Genomic DNA, 23,000 nt, shown 5'->3' with positions numbered 1-23,000 from the left:
CCCTCTCCCACCCCCCACCCTCCCAGCAGAACACTGATGAACATTTTTCTTATTAAAAGCTCTGTGCAGGGAAGAGAGGAAGAGAGATGAATGTTGCACCAACTTCAAACTCACAATCGGCTGTTTATCAGCTTTGAAAGTTTGTCTAAATTAAACTAAGCTTTATGGGCACATTAATGATGCAATAAACTCCCCTGCCAGCCTCACAGTGTGGTGAAACTGCAATGGAGCAGCACTACAGTCAGTGGAGTGTGTTTTCTGTCAGGAGAATTGATAAGAAGCAGGTGAGAAGGTGAGGTAAAGAGTGAATGAGAAGAACCCTAAACCTTGACCTACCAGATGGAGAAGTTTCTCACCTCCATGCCCTCTATCTGCCCTGCTCTCCTTTTTCAACACATTTCCTTCCATCCATCCATCAATTGATCCGGCAATCCCTCTCAGTAACTCTATCTCCACCCTTTATGGCTTCATTTAATATGTGCAAACTTAGTTCACCTTGTCACATCTCCCTGATCCTTTTTGTGCAACAGTGAAGTGAGTGAATGCGAGAGAAGATGTAAGGGAGAGGGTCTGTTCTTTCTCAGCTGTTTCTATGTAAATCTATGAAGAGAGGGAAAAAGCATGAGCACATATGAGAAAAAAGAAAGAGATGGTGGTAATGATGATGGAGTGAGGAGGCAGCAGACATATTCCTGTTCTTTTGCCCCATCTGGGCTTCAGTGCGGCAGAGTTATGACGGCAGGTAACCCGTATTAATGCAGCTTAGTTTCAGTGTGCGCACATTTTTTTTTATCTTTAATCATTTTCTTAACTGTCTTACATCCAATACAATTCTCACAGATATCCCATTTCCAGGAATACACACATTTCCTCACATACTGTTCAGGTTAAGTCCCGTCAGTCTGCCAATGTGTTCTGATCACTGATTTACTCCAGGTCCTTCTGGATTGCTTATTGCATCTGCACAGTAGTGCTTTATATTCTACACACTGTGCCCACTTCTCTCTTCACACACTCCTAATGAGACTGTTAAGCAGACTGTTGTGTCAGATTAGGCCCACATCCTTTCTGCATTAGACAAATCCATTAAACACACACACACAGCCAATATTACAACACTCCTGTGGACAGATGTATACTGGAGCCAGGATATCTTCAGATACACAAACACAAATGCATAAACATTGAGTTAAGAACCCCTGAGCCAGAACTAAGTACTTTAATGGTATAAAGTGCTATTCCTCAAACACTTGCTGCTTGTCTCGAGGCGACTTTATAACACACTGAATGGTAGTAACATGTCACTGTGTTTTAGGATGCCTTAGAAAAATGTTTCATCTGTCTTTTTTTGGGGAATTTGATGACGAGCAAACATGCAGTTTTCTGTCTAAGGAGGAATATTTTCTGTTTACAGAGAGGTACTTAAGTCACTATCAGTGTCTTTGTGATTTAGTGAATTACTGATTTAGGGTCCCTGGGGACAGAAAACATAAGTTGGTGTGTAATTTAGTGTTGAGGGGATCCTTGGACATCCTGAAACCTGTTGTTGTCCGATGTCGGGGTCAGGATATTTATGAGAAACAAAAAGACACAGCCAAACCACACAGCATTTGAACAAAAAAAGTGTTTATTCCCGAACCTTTGAGTGTGATAATAAATACATGAACCCTTGGCCAACATCCTAGTGTGGTGCACGAAGCACACACACAAACACAGAGCACCTAAACCAGCTTAATCTCTGTGAAAACACTGAAGAAACCTGTTCGCATTTCCAGTTCTCTGCGTCTGGGTTTGTCCCTTTACGCTGTAAACACTTATCAGTGAGTGTGACAGTGTGTGTGTGTGTGTGTGTGTGTGTGTGTGTGTGTTTTATGTGGAAGGCTTTGGTAGGTTTCCCCTCGAACAGTCCTGTAGCTGGATTAACAGTAGTGTTTCACAGTCCACTGGCTGTACATGAGGTTCAGCATGTGTTTTGGTGACATACTTGAACAAAACCAGTTTGCTCTCTAAAGAGTTTCTAGTGGTCTACTGCTTAACTGTAGCAGAGATATCGGCACAGAGCAGAGCTGTAAAAATAGTCAATGCAAAAAGTCATTCTTTTTTTTTGTCTTTTAAATACTTACATCATCAACATTCTGTGTGTAAATTACAAGCCATGGTGAACTGACAATAGCATGAACTGTTAAGGGGAGTTAGAATTTTTGTGGAATGTGTGAGTCAGGATGGAAGAATGGATATCAGGCATGTTAGTCTCTTGTGTGCATTTGTGTTTTTCTCATTCGACTGTGTTGTATATGTGTGTATGTCGTTGTGACCTGCTGACCTTTCATGGTCAGCGTACAGAGGGGAAGCCAAAGAGGTGTGTATGTGTGTGTGTAGCAGCGGCCCATCCCTGTACAGGGTGTCAGTGCTAGTTCAGTGACGGGGAACGGTCGGTGGTCCACAGCAGCTCAATGTAGGGCCACCTGGTCTGTAGGCAGCGCTTGACTGGAGTGTCGTCCGTTCGAACCATCGGGTCTTCAAAACCCAGCACCAAAGCCGTCCCTTCCACATACTCCACCTGAGAACACACACACACACACACACACACAGAGTTAACTAAACACACAAATGTAAACACTTTCTGCCAGCTTCAAGTCGATCAATCTCTTCTTAGACACTTCCTCTGAAGGGGTCAAGGATGAGATGCAAGTACGCAACACACACACACACACACACACACACACACACACACACACACACACACAAGCTGCAGGGGACTGCTGTCAGCAGGTCTGTTATTCCCATCTGGAGCTGGGAATGGAATTGCCATCACAACCTTATAGGAGCCTTGCTGCCATGTGCATAATGTGTGTAGGCGTGAGCTTTTGTGTGGGCACACATGTGGTGCCATTCTTTCATTTTTAGGTAGCAGTATGGAAAATATCTGCCTTACAGACTAGACAAAATTTTAAAGATTTTTTTTGGGCCATTTTAGGCCTTTATTCTTATAGGACATATATAAGACATGAAAGGGTAAGAGAGGGGGAATGACATGCAGCAAAGGGCCGCAGGTTGGAGGTGAACCCGCGGCCCCTGTGTCGAGGACTGAACCTCCAGCTATGGGTGCGCTCTCCGCCAGGTGAGCAAAGTTGACAGATGATGAAAGTGATATTCCTGAGTACCAGGTTGTTGCACAGCCACCAACTACATCCTCTGACAATCATCCATCAAACTAAGCCTGCTTAATAGGCCTGTGTTTAAACATTTATCACAGTGAGGTTGCTGACAGTGGCCTCCGTGTTGAAATGACTTGGAGAAATAGGAGGCTAAGCCAGGCTTTTTGAATGGATGGACAGGCTATTAGGCCTGTAATAGCTACTGTTTATTTTGGATTGGCCAGCCGACTCCGACTGTGTGTGTGTGTGTGTGTGTGTGTGTGCGCATGAATGATGACAGGAAAAGAAGAACAGTAAAAGGCAGAGGGACAGAGACACCATGAAAAAGAACCACCATTAGCTGCTATGAAGAACCTGAACATGAAATAGTGTCTTACCCTCTCGTTGTGGTTAGACTGTTTAAGTCCATTGTAGTGGTAGATGGGAAATGAGTCTGGGATTCCTGAATCCTGAAACAAAGGCGGGGAGCAAAGTGAAAAACATGCAATGTTGTTAGACAGTCTCTGGGCAAACTGTTCTCACAGAGATGGAGGTGAAGAACCACAGAGGCAGAACATTTTTGAACCCGAAAAGTCAAACCGACATATCTCTTGCCTGCAACCAAAGCTTAATGTGAAATCCCACATGTTCAATTTAAACGTGCGTGTGTGTATTTGTGCAATGAAGCAAAAAGCCCAACTCCAATTACCAGAAAACATCCAACACTACAAAAACGTCCAAACAATGACATTGAGCCAAAACACTTCCAATGAAGGTGGAGAATGCTAATAGGGTGTGTTGTCGGAGAGCGTGTCCAGCTTCTCGTGTTTATACACCTATATATGAAACCCTAACCCTCACCCCAATCCCACGTGTGTCTGAGTGTGTGTCCAGTTGGCTAATGGTAGTATAATTTCTTTGTGGCTCGGGGCCATTCCTCTGGTGAGTCCCTAAAGCCCTGATCACTTTAACACAGTTCTCCTCTATCTCTCCCTCTCTGGTCTTCCTTGTTTGCTGTGCCTCATAAAGGCGTCTTACCGCTTTTTCTAAGCTTCTCGGCAAGTAACGTCATATGATCGTGAACACATACATTTCAAATGAGACACCACAGGAATTTTTGGCCATAAAAACCTTTGGTTTGCTAAAACAGCATTCCACATATGCATGGGAAAAAGACATTAGTGTCACCCAAACGTGTGTGTTTACGACTCTTTGTCCATGTGTTTTACGTCTGATATGGATTGTATGACTGGTGGAAGGTATTCAACGCACGTACGCGTACACATGCACACACACGTACACACACACACACACACACACACACACACACACACACACACACACACACGTACACACACACACACACACCTGATCAGGGAAAAACTCCAACAGGAACGGGCCCAGAAGAATAATGCCCAAACTCTCTGGATCCAGCTTACTCTTCACCAGACTGACACTGAGGAGGCAAAGAGAAGTGAGCAGTGAAAAGAAGAAGAAATCAAGAAATCCAGAGAGAGAAAACATGCAAGTCAAAAAAGAGGAGGGTTGGAAAGGAGCCATCCGATCAGTACAAAACAACAGTCTGCGATGTTTTGTGTCACGTCATCACTTAATGTGGACGTATGATGCGTGTTTTCGTGCGTGCATGCATGTTTTCAAGATTGTGGTGCAACTAAATATACCTCTCTCCAGACATTCCTGTGTGTTACATCAGAGTTATTATTATTCCACCGTGATAAAAAAATCTGGTTTTCAGATTGCCCTTTTAAGGCAGCAAGGAGAGAAGCGAGGTTTATACCAAGACAGAGGGAACGCAATGACGGTTTCTTCATGTATTGATTTCTCAAGTAGCATGAGCATCAGGAAAGCATACAGCATAGACAGACAGTGACCCTGCTGATGTGTCATTAAGCAACACTAGGAATCCCTAAAAGCGTCAGATGTGCTGCTCTATAGCCAACCTTCTGCTCCCTTTGCAGGCAAGTGAGAAAAAGAGAACATCTTCTCAGGGATCAATAAAACATCAAATATTTTATAACAAGTGGTTGTGTGGTGATGGGGGATCAAGGGAATTCATTTTTTGTGGTGGGTTTGCTTGGTAGCCACTGCATGACTGTACATGGCTTCATTTAAAAATGGACTGGGCATAAGATGATGGTGCATGCAAATGTGCACTTTGATCATGTCACAGTTATTGGTTGTGTACAATCTATCCTCCTGGGATGTAATGAAGTCAGCTGATGTTTGGTGTATATCTATCATTAGTAACTGTGTACGGTCTTCTTTAAAGCGTAACTCTCGCCAAAATGCAATGTACCTGAGTCAAACTTTCGTTTAAAAGCATATTTAGGACGGAAGCACCACTTTTAAGATTAACCGTATTCTCGTTTTTCGGTCAAATGGCCTTTTGAAAGGGAGTGCTAGGGGCACTTTTATGCTAGCCTCAAAATAGCTATTTTTAAAACACTAAGAAGGCTCGACACAACATGAAACTTTGCTCGAAGTATCACCAGAGGCTCTACACCTTAACAAAAGCGTTGAGAACATTGGTTGTGTAAACAGAGTTTACTAAAAAGAAAGGTTTTGAACAACTCACCGTAGCTCTTGTTGTTTCCGGCCGCTACCACCTCGGCAGTCAAAACGAGTCAATATCAAAACAAGTAGCCACAGATTTAATATATCCCTTGTGCACCGGTGTAGCTAAGGTGTAGAGCCCCTGGTGATACTTCGAGCAAAGTTTCATGTTGTGTCGAGCCTTCTTAGTGTTTTAAAAATAGCTATTTTGAGGCTAGCATAAAAGTGCCCCTAGCACTCCCACAAAAAAGACCCTAGGTTGCATTTTGGCAAGAGTTACGCTTTAAGAACCACATAAGGACAACGAACAACAATCTGTCAATATTTTTCATTAAAAAAATTTTTTTATTTCAATGTTATTTCAATTTTCTTGAATTGTCTGAACGGCGCATTTTGATCTGTTAATATTGCATGAAGATATAATGGAGTGACATTGGATTGGATATCCTGGATTTGTTCCATAGACAGTAAATGGGAGAGAGACTTTGTGGACACTGTAATGATCACCAAGGCAATTTATATAGGGATAAGGGCACATGTTTTAGATGCAGCAGATTTGGCTGTTTAGTTTCCTAATTAAAAGAGAGATTATTGAATAGTTCACTAAATTGTCTAAAACAGTTTGAAAATGCAGGTAAAACCCTTATGTTTTTGTTGATTTACGTTTTTTTTCCAATCATACATTAAATTAATTAATTAATTACATGAATGGATGGAGAAAAGAAAGTCAAAATAAACAAGAATTCATGTTTTTAAGCTCTGAGTATGAATAACTATCTCAAACACTACAAAGCAAATTATCAAGAGACTATAATTCCTTGGAGCTGTATCCAAACAGAGAACAGTATGTGTTCACAAGTTGGTTTACCACAAATGATAGCAGCTGATGGCCATACGTCATAGGATATGTAGAAATAGTAAGTCACAGGCAACTTGAAAATAATTTGCACTTATCTTTAATGAGTAATTAAAGCCATACATTTAGTACTTCTAGATACTCCTATTAATCATTTTCCCCCCAAGGCACTAAAGATGCTACTTTTTTTTTTTTTACATTGTGGAATCCCTGCAATAACTCTCTCGTTGTGTGGTAAGGAATAAGACTTGTCTGTTTGCACTAGGAGTCTCCCCCCACTTTGCTGTGTTGTGATGTATCGTCCATCTGAGGGTCTGCAGAGCAAATCAGTGGTCCAGTTACTTGGCCAAGGCCCACGGCTGCAGCGTCAGGGCTTACTGTTCCTCAGATGAGAACGTGCTTCTGTTTGAAGCGGCACTTTAAAGCATTTCCTCCCTCTCACCGTCTTTCTTCCTGCCGTTAATGATCTCCCTCTAAGTCTCTGTTTCTGACTTTCTTTCTTTCTCCCTAGGCTTTTATAGTGGGCTCTCTCTGGTCTTACTTTATAGTAGCCTGGTAGTGAAACATGAGCACAGGGCTGCTGACCTGGCCTGGCCGTGACTTAGGAGTTAGAACTTTAGAAGACACACACACACACACACACACACACACACACACACACACACACACACACACACACACACACACACACACACACACACACACACACAGCCTTGAACATGCGAACACTTACTACTCGGGCTCTGAGACAAGGTCAAGGGCCTTCATCACGTCCTCCAGCAGAGACTCTGGGATGAAGCCATTATCTGGAGAGAGAAAGAGAGAGAGAGAGGGAGAGACATAAAGAGAGACTGATGCACTGGCTGACCCCAGACAGAACATAAAATATAGGCTTCAGCTGAAAACCAGGGGAAGCCTTCACCTACACACATATGGCACAAGCACATTTTACATCACTGGCCCTGGGGAATAAACTCATCGGACACAAATAAAAGAAGAGAAAAATCACACACACATGCGCACGCATGCACGCACGTCCGCACGTCCTTTTCTCTCTGACCTACATTCCATGGCAGTGATGATAGCTTTACCTGAGAGGAGAAGCTAACATGTTAAACACTAACATGTGTTTTTGCCTGAAAAAGTATTTGTGTGTCCGGGCACCTTCAGATTTGTCTCATTTAAACATCAGTATGTGAGCCTGTGTGGCCTGTTGTTTAGATACATACATAAACCCCTAGTGTGTTGTGAAATAGATTAACTGAAAAACACTCTGCATTGTCTGCTCTGAAGCAACTCAATCTCGCCTTTTCAATGCTAGATGTTATTCTCTCAGAGTGACAATTGACAGTCTGACAGCGAGCAGAGGGCACGCACACACACACACACACACACACACACACACACACACACACACACACACACACACACACACACACACACTGTATTAAAGAACATCTTGAGACAGTATTTGCTAAATGTGTATGTCTGGTGAGTCACCAGTGCGTGTGAATGCATCTGGCGCCCCTTTTCCACAACACAGGGAGCTGTGCTGACTCTACATGTGACAGACAGATTTATGGCCCTTTTACACAGCACTCAACTGTGCTGCTGGCTACAGCATGTGTGTATACACTGCGGTGTGTGAATATATGTGTCATGTACAGTACCTCCTTGTGCATTTATGTCTGTGGATGCATCTACTGTAGCCCATGCATGTGTGTTTGTGTGAGAAAAGACCATATGGCTTGCAGAATGTCCATGCAGATGATAGCGGAAGTGGATTTGAGAATGTGCAAAGCCTTATTCTGTGCAACAGAAAAAGACAGATGAAGAACAAGGGGGGTTACAGTTTAGAAGTTAGCCTTTCAGCTGATCTCACTGTAACATCGCCCCACGCACACGCACGCACACACACACGCACACACACACACACACACACACACACACACACACACACACACACACACACACACACACACACACACACACACACACACACACACACACACACACACACACACACACACACACACGTTATTCCTATGAGCCTGATAGTGAATAATGTTGCTTAGAGCGACAGAGAACAGCACACTGCATTTCACAATAAAAACATAAATATGAAGGTATGCGTTACGTCTGGGATTTAGTCAGGTCCTTAGCTGAACACTCTTGCAACATGGATAGCTCTAAGTGTTTGATGCTAACATACTCATGTCTTAAGTTTGACTCCTGACATCTCTGCATCTCTCCCTCCTCTCTCGTCTCGACAGCAGAAGAAAAACAATGCACAACAGCTGTAACGACTAAATGTTTCATTCTAATATTTATCTTGTCTCTAAGTGCACATGAACACACGCACACATCCCATGCTATAATCTTGAGGCTACATAAATGAACGCTGCAGACTTCTGACTTTTAGTTCATCTGACATGTCATTGTGTCACTCTCTGTTTCCTTCCCCTCGCCTTTTACCCTAGTCATCTGGAAGTGGCAAGAAAGGAGGTTTAGGAAAACGAGGAGGAGAGGGAAGGAGCGGGATGGTTGATTCAGCTGTAAGAGGAGCTGATCTCACCAACCTAAACAACAACAGTGGAGATAAGAGGAGACAAACAGACCCTTGTTATGCCTGCAGAAGAAAAATAATGGAGACAAGAAACAAGAAAGAAGAGGCGAGGAGGGCAGTGAAGATATAAATGAATCTGCTTAACCAGGAAGAAGGGAAGAGAAAGACAACAGGGCCAGGATATTCTTTGCTCAGTGTATGTGTAGCTGTGTTAGAGTGAACGTTTGGATTAATTAAAGTGCATCTGTGTACCAGGATTTTCATATAGCTGGTTTACTAATGAGAAAATAAAGTGTAATGGTCTATAAAAATAAGTGTGCAGGGGGTTATGGGGGGAGAGCAACATAATGATAATGTGGTCAACATAAACGATACAAACACTTGTTCATTACCTTCAGGATCGTATGACTGGAAGACCCTCCTTGCCTGTTCTGATGGAGACTCTGGACCTACCAGGGACATCTCCTATGGAGACAGCCAGGGGGAAGAAAAAGAAAGACAGGAAGAAGAGAAAGAGAAAAATGTGAGAGATTGTGCATTGCAACAAAAAAAGGTCTGACCTAAAAGTGACCACACAGAATTGTGACTAAAGTGAGGAGACAGGAAGGGTTGCAGTAAGACAGTGAAAAGACGGATAGAGCAGGGGGGAGAGGAAGAATTAGATCACATTGTGGGAAAATGTGGTTTCTGCAGTGCTGAAACATTAGAACAACCACCTAGATCTACTCACAACTCACAGACTTTGATTGTTCTTGTCAAGGTTTAGCAGCACTAATGTATACCCTAAGGTGAGCAGTAAATATCCAGCACCACCCATTGCTGCAGTGTCTGATACACTGCTAATGTGCATTGTGCTTGTGTGTGACAATGTGTAATCTAAGGGGCCAGTGCAATCACCGGAATCCATTGGGTTATTAACTGATCTGCTGATAAAGTTAGACGGCTTGTTTTCACTCCAACCCCACAATCAGAAAATCGAGTCTTACATATACAGCCTGTGATTTATGGCAAGCTCTGCAGTGTTTGTTTGTTGGTGAAGTTCTGAAAGAGCAGTGTTGGCAGGAAGATCAGAAATGGGTGGTTGGTGTATATGCACATAGAAGAGGATGATGCCCCCTTTAATTGGCTGACAATGCAGATGCTGATTAAATGAACACTTCCTCGTTCTCTCTACACTTAAGGCCGTTTTATAGTCCTGCGCAGGCTCCACGCAGAGCTTTCGCCGTAGCCTACGTAAGCGGCCTGATGTTTATACTTGTGCACTGGTGTGTGCGTCGAGCCGGCGTGTGTGTGTGTGTGTGTGTGTGTGTGTGTGTGTGTGTGTGTGTGTGTGTGTGGGGAGTGTGTTGTAGAGCGAGGGAGAAGTGAGAGAGTGACAGCGATTAGCTCCGGAGTGAGTACCGACTCTAGATTCATAGTGAGAGAAACAAAGTGTCTCCCCTGTGTTTTCTGACCAAGGTGGGAAATCTTTAGCAGGAAAAGTTAACTCTCTCCTTGATTTCATGTTGTTTATGGAGAATGAGAACCAGGAAATGAGTCGGGGAAAATACAGTGCTACCAAGCCACAGCCGAGCGATGTGTAGTTACATTTTTTATGGCCTCAGCGTGCCTCAAACAAAAGGCTTGTCAGATCATGTAATAGCATATAAAACCCCCTCAGCTCACATTTATCCAACATCTGCATTTGACAATTTTTGTGATTTAATTAATTAAAACAGACTACTTCCATCACCTTCCAAGTGTGCAAATCAACGCAACAACATGAATGCCACCGAGGAGAAACTGTCCAATAGTGTGCATGCGTCTTTCCCATTTGTGAGATTCGCTACAAATACACAAATCTCTCGGAGAGGGATCAGAGAAGCAGTGTGAAACAGCCAGAAAGAGTGCCTTTGAGCGTGGCCATTCAGAACACGTATAAACATTTCGGATGTGGTTGGACTACATGTTGAATTACCAAGTTTGTTTTGAGCATACTGAATCCTTAACACTCTAAACCCAAAGACCTGTGACAAATCTTATGGGATGGGAACGTCTTCTCACGCCCTCTCTTATCTTATAAGCGTTGTCTGAGATCTTACTGTCAGATTTTCTCCAGAGCCCACAGTAAGTTAAACAGCTGGATAACCATCAGTTTCCGATAATCAACATCGCAAGCAAACAATGATAAGGAGTGCAAGGTTTTCATAGTTCCTTGAAAAATATATTGCATGATATAACCATTTAAAAAAGTTTAAGAAGCTCAGAGGAGATAGAAGGGATATTTTCCAAGAGAGGATAAAATGAGATACTTCTAAAAAAAGACAGCTTTTCACTCAAAGTGTGTAGGCGAGAGCCGAAGGTTCTCACTGTTCTTTCTTATGAGCCAGGGAGTGTATTCATGACAACGAAGCACTGGACAAACACACAATGTTTTTGGAGCTAATGAACCCTGCTCATCTCCTTTAGCTGGCCTTTATTAAAGCCTGAGCCTCAGATCCACACAGGCTGCTAGGGTTTCATGGTCCACTTATTACCGTATTCAGGGCTTACTAAGGGGGAGAAAGAGAGCGAGAGAGAGGGAGGGAGAGAGGGGTTCAAGGGGACACGTCGAGAAGAGATGACTCCCAGCTGCCGGCTCTTCAGATGCAAAAAAAACAGGGACAGGCCAGCAAACACGCGCACACACAATGTTCTGTCACACAAGGCATAGCAGGGTCTTGATGTGTTAACATTACAGGCTCCATAAATCTGACGGTAGATTTGTCATTAGCTAGATATGTCTGTGTTTCACTTACAGTTGTGGACAAGGGTCATTTTGGTGTCTTGGGAGAAATTAAGTGCTAATAAAAAAGTTCCTTAGCAGTCGACTGCAGTCTAAAAACAAAAATGCTAAATGTGAGATTAACAGTTAAGCCCGTGTCTTGTACTGTTTTGATACAATGTAGCTAGAACTAAACTTATATTCATTTATAAACTAAATACCTGAACTAAGAAAACATGCATTTCTTCCCAAAGTGATGAGAAGCTTAAATCGATCTTAGCCTGCCACATACAAGCCGGCTGCTGTAAGTCCAATGTGCCTCATACACCAAAGCTCAGTTAACACAGTTTATTATCTTTCAGAAAAGGATGGACAAAGTCTGTGTAAATCACCTGGTAATACCACAGTTACAAGATTGTCAACACTTTACCAAAAGACAAACACTTGTAAGTGGTCTTTAACAGACAAAAAAAAACACAAAACATACTATACTATTATTGCGAACCTACACACGCTTATATGGGGCTAATGAACACAGAAAAGACAATGACTCACGTAACCATAAGATCATGAACATACACACAGACACATATAATACGTGATTGTGTGTGTGTGTGTGACGACAGGTCTGCCTGGCTGTCTTTGATCTGTGTTTTATTAGAGGCCTGAGGAAGATGCTGCTGAGATGGAAAACATGTCATGGAGCTAACACACTCCACAGGGAAGGTGTGTGTGTGTGTGTGTGTGTGTTTTTGTGTCTCAGCGTTTTTTTCCTCTCGATCCCACTGTGTTACAGTATGTGTGTGTGTGAGCGTGTCTGTGTAAGAGAAAGAAACTCTGTAATAATTAGGCCTGTCCCCTGCCAAAATGTGTTTGGTTATACAAGCCGGCATCCTGTTCTCTCAATGTGCGCAAATATTCATACTCATGCAGAGATGCAGTACACATACTCACAGAAGGACCTGGCAAAAGTGTAAGTGTGCCTTATGAAATTGAGGAGCACATTCCAATCCCCACAGTCCGACTTTTTTTTGCATAAACCCTTGACCCCCTCAACAGAGCAACAACAAGCTACCCGAATGACTTAAATACACAATGTAATGCAGAACATTTGCTCTGAACAAAACAAGAATACATTCACATCAAAGTCATCTTGTTTAAGAGCCAACAATTCCAACTGACCTAAAAAAGGCTTTGGTGTAAGCAGAAGTGTTTGTGTAGGCCTACATGTCTTTTCAGTTAAGTCACAACTACTGACACATCCAGTCCTGTCTGATGGCACAAGATTAAATCTGTACTGTACTGTATGCACTACTGTGTGTGTGATCCTTTTTTTTTTCTATCATCAAACCAGATTTTCTGCATCATACCCTCCTAAATAAAGAACCAAGCTCTGTATGTATCCCGGTTACCATGTGCATGTCGGAGGCTCTACTGTCCACTGCCTAAACCTTCACCTCTAGCCATCTGCACTTCTGTTGCTCTCTCCTCCAAAGACTTGTGGCTCTCTTAGGTTGACAACTCATCCCCTGTAGGCATTTTTCCAATTGTACCCCATTGTACATCCTTTTTCCTGTGCTAAGTAGCTACTCCACTTTTGGAGTATTTCCTCCCCTCCAACCCTTGACTTTTTCTTCCATTCCCCCCCCCCCCCCCTTTTGTCCTTTATCTCCTCATGCAGGTAGGTACTTCAGGAAAGACAGGTAGGTATAGTACTTTACTAGAGTTACTCTTTCTTTCCCTCTGGTCCAGCCAAAGAGCCATTGTGTGTGCTGAGAGGCTCTGAGTGGCCATAGAGTGCGTCGGAAGGGATCGGTTTCAAGACAACAAAGCAGAGGTCTTGGACAGTGTCTCCTGCCTTGTTCCTAGCAGGCAGCGACAGCCTCACTACATGTCAGGCTGAGGAGGGAGTCTGTGTGTGAGGGCTTGTTATGTAGAGTGCATGTGTGCTTGTATGTGTGTTTATTTTGTTCAACTAGGCTACGTCCCATGCGAGTATGAGTACAGAAAACCTATCTCTCTTGCTACATAAGGATTGTCTGCCGTATCTACTGTATGTTTGTGTGTGTGTATATGTGTTTCAGGTATGACAGACGGGACAAAGTAGTGATTTATGGAGCTGTCTTGGATGAGAAAGACTGTGTCTCATCATAAAAGAGAGGCGACACCAGAGGATAGTTATACAGCGTAATGATGGGTCCTATAACAGAGAACAACACACAGGGGAAAAGGAAGAATAATGCAGCACACACACACACTGCCAGCTTTTCATCCTACTACAGTACAATGGGCCATGGTCTGACCTGTCACCGATTATTAATGACTGTTAACGTACACCGCTTTGTTATTTTGTGTTTGTGTGTGGCCCGCACCCTCTGATCATACTAACAACAGAACTAACTACCTTTCAGTGCACTGGGGGAGACGAGTATAATTTTATATTATTGTATATCAACTCACTGGTTTCATATTGTGTTGATACAATATCATTTTCAATTTTTTGTTCTCACAGTTACTGATTCTGACAGAGCTGTGAATTAAAAACTAATCAAATATGTGTTGTTGTTTGTTATATAAATATGAAGAGTTGGTCTTATGTAATGTGTAACAGTGGAATATAATTTACAGTGTGTTTACTTATGTGTTATTGTGCATATTTTGCCATATCATAATGTATCACTGAATTATTGGAGCTCATTATTGGCCTTGAGAACATAGTTTCTGTGATATAATATTCTAAAAATCACACAAGCTGTGACACCTGAGCAAATTCCATTGACTGAAGAATTTTGGAAGCAATTGAAAGCTCTGGAAAAAGGTAGTTAACTAACCTTGAGTTTAGAATATTTTATTACACAAATATTACCAATATTATGATAATGATTTTTAATGATACAGCCCAGCTCTATTGGCAATAACGTACATTTACTGCGGTTTTGCTAATAAAGCCTCACTAAAATAACCTGACCTACATTTACTGTGTCTGCACACTTGCACTTTCAAGTTCCTGCTTCTTACCAGTCCATGAAGGACATCTTGCAGACAGGAGCTGGAGTCTTAAGGGACACAAAGCGCCACAGCGGCTGCTCTCTCTCCTAGTAAATCACTGACCCAGAACACGACTACTGTACACATACACACACACAAAACACACACATGCAACTCCCTTGAGAAGCAGAGATACAGCATGTGAACCTCATCACTCAGCGAGAGGAAAGAATGATGAGAAATGTCACAGGAGGATCACCCCCCCCCCCTCGTTTCCCGAGTGAGCACTGCACCACTCTTTAAAGTGCATCCTTCCTTTCTACTTCCTTTCTTCCTCTTTCCTCCCCATGCGGGACCAATAATCTGAAGAGGTTGGCTGAGGTGCCCAAAAGAATCCTTGACTTGGGGAACCGACCTGCTGTACACCGGAGTGGATAATTACTTCAAGGACAAGAGGGTGAAAAGGAAGGAAGAAAGAATCCCTTTTTAAACATATTGCATGATATGTCTCATACATCACCCATCCCTCTTCTACTTCACTCTCCGTCTGTCTTTTTTCCTTTCTCTCCTTCCTCTGGCGTCTCACAAACTTGTCCAAAAAAACAGATCCCATTACATGCCATTATACACACTCAGCCTCTTTCTCACATGCACACACACATTAATACAACAAAGGACAGAGAGTGTGGGGGGTGTTGTGGGTAGGGATCAGAGATGGTGGAATAGCCTTTGTGTAGGTAGATTAGATAAAAAACACTAATGCTATTAAGCTGATGGTCTGAAAGCAGCAGTCACACACTGACAGCGACCCGGGGGAATACACACCCGTCCCTGATGGCAGACAGAAGGAGCCGCTGACACATCAGAGGCAGGGATCAGGTTTTCTGCTTTTGTGTGTATGGCTCTATATCGGAGCTAAAAGCTACATAACCAGGTAGCGTGTATATTTGTATCGCCAAGCCTGGGAAATCTCAGTGTGATTCAAATTTGCTCCAAACATAGATTCCCTTTCAAGGACGACAGGGTCACACTTAGTGCAGTCTACTAGCAGAGTGCCCTTGCCCCATGTCTTCCCCCTTCAGCTTGGGCTCAAAGTTGTAGAGTCGGCAAAGTGTAGCGTCAGCCATGTACGTCAGTACATATGCATGTGTTTGTGTGTTTAAGTGTGTTCCTAGTCTCCAGTGGGACAAATGGATCCAGATGGGAACTCTGGAATCACATTCCCTACAGGAAGCTATCCACCTGAAGAGAGAGACACACACACACACACACACACACACACACACACACACACACACACACACACACACACACACACACACACACACACACACACACACACACACACACACACACACACACACACACACACACACACACACACACACACACACACACACACACAAATCAGGATTGGGTTCCCTGTGCTCTGGAATGTGTGTGTATGTGAACCTGTCACTAATGCCAGGGGAGTTGTAGCAATCGGTAAGTCATCAGTGCATGCATGACGACTTTTGTTCATCACTGAGCCAACATATGATCTTGAGCTTTATGCATGTAACTGAGCTTTTAATCAATGGTATATTAAGGGTGTGGCGTTATGATGTAGATAATTTCCTGGGATTTTTCTGCTTCTCTGGTGCCACTTTCACAACAGCAGGGAGAATCAATTTGCTACAACCAAACCTGCCAGCTTTACTACACAGACTACAGCAATGTATTATGTTACATGTTCACTGATAGAGATGATAAACATGCTTGTCTGAGTGTAAACTGGGTGAGTTTGTACACGGCGCATACGCACACATCCACACTAGCACAGTGATCTGATGATTCAAACTTTTATCCAAGAGACAAAGTTTCTCTCAAAATTACAACAGCACGGTTAACCTCAATCAGGGTGTGCATTATATACCTTGTGGCATGGTGTATAGCGGAGTTGATGCTGTAGGAGCAGGATCTCATGGTCCTTTTTCCAGGAACCGCTTTTAGGAAGTCTAGTTTTTCCTGCATTTTGACCACATGAACCTGGTTCCAGTTTTGTTTCCTGTACCGTTTTCCCAGTCCTTTCACCTAAAAGCTACCTACTCTGATGTAGTACTTTCTCATGCGTCAACGGTGCAGCACAGAATGTCACAGATTTGTCAAACACAAGCATCAAAATGCAACCACTTTTAAAGAGCAGTCATAAACACTCAAGCCCTTGTTATCACTATAATATAAATAATATAGTGTTATACTGACATGTAAAACACAAAATTCCTGACTATAATCAAACCAGATACTAGGCAAGTGAGTGAACCTACGTTTGCCAATTGCTGTCAATGTGGTTACATATTAAAGCAGAGAAATGACCCAGAAAAACATTGAGGAGACTAGATCACCACTTCTTTGGAGACAGGTGTCTTGCTTTTTTGACATTTTCCTTCTTTCCTCTTATCGCTTAATATCTCGATTCCAACATGTATCTACATTTTCAGTCAATCAACAGTGTGTTGTCTCGTTCCATGCCATTATTATTTCTCAAACCAAGTAAGTCTTTTAAATCTAAGTGTAATAGTCCTATTCTTAAAATGTCTTGAGAAACTCAAACATGAATACACTAAAGGAACGGTTTGTTATTTAGTCCCTCAGTGTGGCTCCTTAGTTCCTGGGCGAAAAAAAACAAAAACATGTCCTTATGAACAAGTGCCAGGACAGAAACATGTGTGATGCATATTGTTGAAATTAACATGACAGTTAAGGTAGACAGAAGTATACTATAAATGGAGGCTCTCGCTGAAGTCCAATTTCAGCAGTTTACATCATGGTCATATATTATAACTTACACATTGTTTAGTTGATCACAGATGGTTGAGAAACTTAAATTGTGTGTTTTCGTGAAAGTGAGAAAGAGAGAGCATAAAGCTGAAAGTCTGTGTGTGTCTGCACTTGTTAAGGTCCTCTTTGGAAAATGAGCTTTTTTCCCCTTAATGCTGGATAGGTGAAAAGCCAAAAAACAGCCCTGGCCATATATGACTATCTCCTGTGCTCATTTTTCCCTCCCCTCCCTTTCTGCCTTTTTCCCCCCCACATTGATATCTGACCTGCACTATATTAAATCTGTTAAGCACATTCCATATTTTGGTTTTTTAAACCTGCTGAGGAGACTGGCTTGTATTACACACTGTGTGTCTGTGTGAGTGAAATATGTGTTGCTTATGGAATGAGTGTATTGAACTTGCCTTGGTGAAAAACACAGAGAGGTGAGTTTCACTGCCAAGAATCCAAATAGGGAACTTTGGAGACTTGAGGAATGCCCCGACCTGACACACACAGACACAGACACACACACAGAAAAGGAATGAGTGTCTATTTTCAGTCATTTTCTTCAGAAATCAGTAACTGATTAAAGTTGAACATACCTCTTTTTCATTAAGTACATTAATATTTGAACAGAGATTACATGTCACAGTATATAAACAGCATAATACTTCTCTGGATCCTCAACAAATAGTACTACGTAATGAAATGTATATCATCAATGTTAATTTTAAACTCATTTTCACTAGGATCTTTTCTTATTAGTCGTTTGCTCTTCTTTATATGCAGCTTTAACTTGATTTCTATACAACAATAAACCAAATATATGAACAGTGTACATATGAGCAGACCGCTCCATATTTGAAAGCGTTGATCTCTTAAATCACTCTTAACAGCCCTCTTTGGCAACCATGTAGTTGATTTAAATGTATTATAGCTGCTTACTTTACACATATTTTCACACGGGAGATCTCACTGTCGTTTGTTTTCACACGTTGGATATGTCCCACATCTTAGAGCCACAAACAAAAATGAGCATTTGTGTTTGTATTTGTATTCCTAGCACTCTCTAGGCTTATACAGTGGGTGTCCATCTCAATCCATAGGGATTCTTCGTCAAAAAATAAAAATCCACAAATACTCTGCATATTTATTTAATACGAACAACCATTTGCTCGTACTTTTGCATAATGTTTTAAGGAACCTGTATGTGTTCGTACCTTGCAGTAGCGTAATGATTCCATAAGCGTAAGAAAGCCAACTGATGCCTGTTTATGAATACCATGCAGTTCTACAAGATGGGGAGAAAAGAGAACAACAAAATGAGAATTCGTTAAATTATGTCAAACTGGCATTCCTTTCTGCCTTTTGTGCATTGCTGTGAGATAAGAATGATTGCCCTCTGGTGGACATGGTTTCAATCTGGGGCCACAAAACTGAGCTCTGTGAGTACGATATGTGTCTGTTGTGTGAATATGGCGTGTTTGTGTGGGTATGCAGTAACTTCTTTGAAGTCTTACTCATGCCAGAGCACTCCCTGTCTCCATCCCAGACATTAGAGACAGCGTGGCCACTTACAAGGAGGTTCACCAGGCTCTGACTGGAAAGATAGAAAAGAAAGGAGACATTAGCAGTTTCTGAGAAAACATAAGATACCCTGTACCCTTAACCACACAAAAAGGACATTGCAGTGATCTATAACTTTCTGTGTCAATCTAACTGATGAGGACAATTGATTAAGAGAGGTGTTTGTATACCTGCCATGGCCATGCACAGGATCTATGAGAGGCTCCATTGTGTCCTGGATCTCATTTCTTATATTCTCTATGCCCTGCAAAGAGACGACCAGAAGAGACAAGTCTGCGTTGGATTTTAGTGTATTTGAACATTGATGCAACAAACAGGACAAATGACTTAACGTGATAAAACACGATGATCAAAAGTCCATTAATAAAAAGGAAAATCTTTGTGTATTTCTTCTTATTTGAATATCACTCTATTCAAATTACTTAATAAATACGGCAACATCACCAACATCATAATTTCCAATCAGTACTTAATATTTCTATTAATCTCTCTATCTAGCTATTTCTTCTTTTTACTGTACCTTGGTGAGGATGACAGAGTAGAGGAAAAGCAAGACTCCACAGCACCCCCTCCAGGTGTGGTAGAGAGACAACACCTCTTCTCTGAGACCAGACACTGACATTACAGTCCGCTTACTGCAGGAAGGGAACAAAGATTAGGTTGAATTATGAAACACTTGAAAGACAGAAGATTTGTTGGATTAAAGGATCAATAAGATGTATTAATTGTATTCGTCACGCCAGGTCGGTAAAGATAACTTTCGCAAATAGGGCAGAAATCAATTAAATGCATCAGAAGGCAAAGTAAAATCAGATTTTGTTTATTTGGAGCCACAACCCTCTTTTGCTTCACCCTGGAACTTACTCACTTATTTAACGTGAGTAAGCACTGCTTTTTGCTGACTGTGGTCTCAGCTGCCAGTATGCTGTGTGATGAAATTTCAATATTCCTCTGGCAAACACAGCTTTGCATACACTTAGTTTGTGCATGTGTGACAGACAGTATGTGTGTAAGAAAGGTAGTGAGAGGTAGTTTTTTTTTATTAGGCAATCAGTGAAAGCGCTGAGTCAGAAACTTGAGAGCAGTGTGAAATAGCTAATTCAATGTCAAAGCCAATTCTTGCGGACTAGATGAATCAAATACCACCCCTCCACTCCCCTCTGCTGATACTATCTTCTGAGAAATATGTAACTCTCTATCTCAGTACTGCATATTGGCAATTGTAAAACAAGGATTTGTGAGGTCTTAACACAGTATTATTTAATGTCAAGATTATCTGCTTTGTGGACAAGACATGAGTCAAAGATGCCAGGTGTTATCTGCAGTGAGAATATTAAGTGTCACTTACTGGAGAACACTGTGAAATCGCTCAAAGCCAAGGACCTCAACAGCCAAAGCAGCTAGGCACAAGAAAGCATACGTACAGGGTGTTATCAGAGCATGGCACAGAAAAAAAACTACACACTGTCAAGTAGCTCATCATTAAACGTAACTATTTTTTATCGTTAATGGTAAAGACGAGGCTTGTCGGATAAGTGAGCCTGAATGTGACAGATGTAGGACTCACTGGGTTGCTGTTCCTGTGGTGGCTGGCTGCTCTCTGGTGCGGGCATGTCCTGCATTTGTGACTGTGTCTGTGTGCTAGTATGTGGGCTTTGTCCCTTGGCCCACGTCACCAGGCAGAACCCTGTAGAGGGGCTGAAGCAGGCAGACTCCAGGATTTCACTCAGCGTGGAACACAGTGCTGTTTTCTGCTCCTCTTCTAACATATAAAAGCATAAAAGATGCATGATTTAACAAGCCACACATAAATCAATAGCAAACAATGATTTGGATTTTCCTGTCTACCTGTCATCTGTCTCCAGTTGGAACTTTCTCTGTTGAAGAGAATGTTCTTTAAGAGGAAAGCCTGTAAAGAAACACAAACTCAGTCTCTGAATTTGCAAGAAATAGTCTTGAGCAACAAATAAACTTGGGGAAGGTGTACATTTTGAAAGACTGCAATGTTGCAGACTAAATCAACCCATTCCCATTTAAGAACTACCATCCGCTGAGCATGTAGGAGGTCTGTGAAGGCTCAATAGGGAATATGCTGGAAACTGACACTTGGCCCTGATAATACTGCATGCTGATAATACTCTAGGTGGAACTAGACCATACCTGGACAGGTGCAATGACAGCACAGGGTCCTCCTTCAAACTGCTCCAGTGCTGTTTGCTCATTCTCACTAAAAACAAATCCTGTGGTAAAGACACAGGCAAGACAACCTTAAAAATGTTCACAGCTGAAACAAATAAGTCATTATTTAGACAATTTTACCATGCACACATTAGAAAGCCACATGTGCATGCATGCTCACATCTAAAGCCACATAGCAAATTCAGGCTAAACTCTAGAGCAGGAGTGATCATGTGCAGTATTCATAGTAACCACATACACAACAGCAGGGTATTTTGCTGCTTATCTGACCTTCAGCTAAAGGTGTGGATCTAATGAAATAAATTACAGACATTTCGGTTGTACTATTTTGGTTAGAATTATAACCTGGATACACTTGGCTCTTCACTGCACATGGGTGAACAACCCTGTTTTTGAGTAATGTGTGGTGTGTTTCCGGTTCTGCAAAATCACTTTCATTCATATCATTATACTGAGACAAAGCATCATACCTTGGCTCCATCTACGGAAGATCGAGGCAGACACTCCTCCACTGGAGGGTCTCCCCCAAACCAAATCCACCACCTCTTTATTTAACTCCGACATGACAATTGTTTAGTGCTGGTGAGTCCACAAACACAAGATAGGTCTCTTGAGGCCAACTTGCAAGCTCTTTCCTAGGTCGATGTTCCACTTCTCTCGGCAGGTTGAGCCTGTGGCATTGGCCACAAGCTACCTGTGTTGCACAACACAGACTGACTCTAGCGGCTGGAGGCAAACTGGCGGGTAGGAATGACATCAACGTAGCCACACCAGTCTGCAAAGTACAGAAGCATTATACGCTAAGGTTACTGGGGGTTACTAGGGAACACAAGCATCGATAACTTAATTGCATATCTAAAGCGACAATGGCGCGACATAGCTAGTTTATAGATCAGTGTGACGTTAATACTCGCTCGTATTATTAACAAACGAGAAAGCTAACATTTACGTTAACGTCAAATAGTAAACGTTAACGTTACCCGGATGGTTAGTAATATAAGTAACGTTGCTGACAGCAGGATTAACGGATAACGTTAGCTTTTCTTGCGGCGGCGTTGTTACCTTGTTAAACTGTTGTGAAATAACTATAACGTAGGTTTTAAGAGCGGAGATGGCTTGGTAATGTCAGCAGTTAGCATTAGCATTACCACTAGCAGCTAATATTCCATTGCTTTGTCATTCAATTTCTTCTCACACTGCAGCGATGCTGAAAAGTTGTTGTATCAATTCATAATATTTTTCATTAGTTAGATAACGTTAAAGCCTAATTACCTTGATACACAGTCGAGTATTGGGATTCCGTATTGATTATATATTTTGGTAGCAATTTCATTATCAACAGCAGCGTCTCTGTCATTCGTTTATTTACAACAGAATTGTAAAAAAAAAAAAAAAAAACTCGTGACTGCCCATTGGTTGAAATCCAGAAAGTACCACATACGTCAAGGGGTACAGCTTCAACGCGTTACCTCAATGGACAACAGGCTTGTCAATCATATCGAGCACCCGCCCACAAACAGGGAACCGTTTAATTCATTTAAAGCCCGC

General features: G+C 42.1%; 1 protein-coding gene across 2 annotated transcripts; it reads right to left on the bottom strand.

Moving 5' to 3' along the window:
• Window positions 1-1,609: 1,609 nt before the first annotated feature.
• mindy3 (MINDY lysine 48 deubiquitinase 3) lies at window positions 1,610-22,934 on the bottom strand. 2 transcript variants are annotated; one of them, XM_036006706.1, is made up of 17 exons: window positions 22,725-22,934; window positions 21,923-22,227; window positions 21,414-21,493; window positions 21,102-21,162; window positions 20,821-21,015; window positions 20,602-20,653; window positions 19,774-19,888; window positions 19,424-19,497; window positions 19,187-19,266; window positions 18,887-18,957; window positions 18,089-18,169; window positions 9,526-9,598; window positions 7,301-7,373; window positions 4,506-4,593; window positions 3,536-3,607; window positions 2,368-2,560; window positions 1,610-1,866 (listed from the first exon to the last, which is right to left on the bottom strand). In XM_036006706.1, the coding sequence occupies exons 2-16, from the start codon at window positions 22,014-22,016 to the stop codon at window positions 2,411-2,413; spliced, it is 1,359 nt and encodes a 452-aa protein (XP_035862599.1). In that variant the 5' UTR covers window positions 22,017-22,227; window positions 22,725-22,934; the 3' UTR covers window positions 1,610-1,866; window positions 2,368-2,410. The 2 variants fall into 2 exon arrangements, with proteins under 2 accessions (XP_035862599.1, XP_031154957.1); XM_031299097.2 differs by having other exon boundaries at window positions 1,610-2,560.
• Between the last annotated feature and the right edge of the window lie 66 nt (window positions 22,935-23,000).

Source organism: Sander lucioperca, chromosome 10 (genome assembly GCF_008315115.2).
Source record: "Sander lucioperca isolate FBNREF2018 chromosome 10, SLUC_FBN_1.2, whole genome shotgun sequence".
NCBI lineage: Eukaryota > Metazoa > Chordata > Actinopteri > Perciformes > Percidae > Sander > Sander lucioperca.
This window is presented reverse-complemented; position numbering and strand designations above follow the sequence as displayed.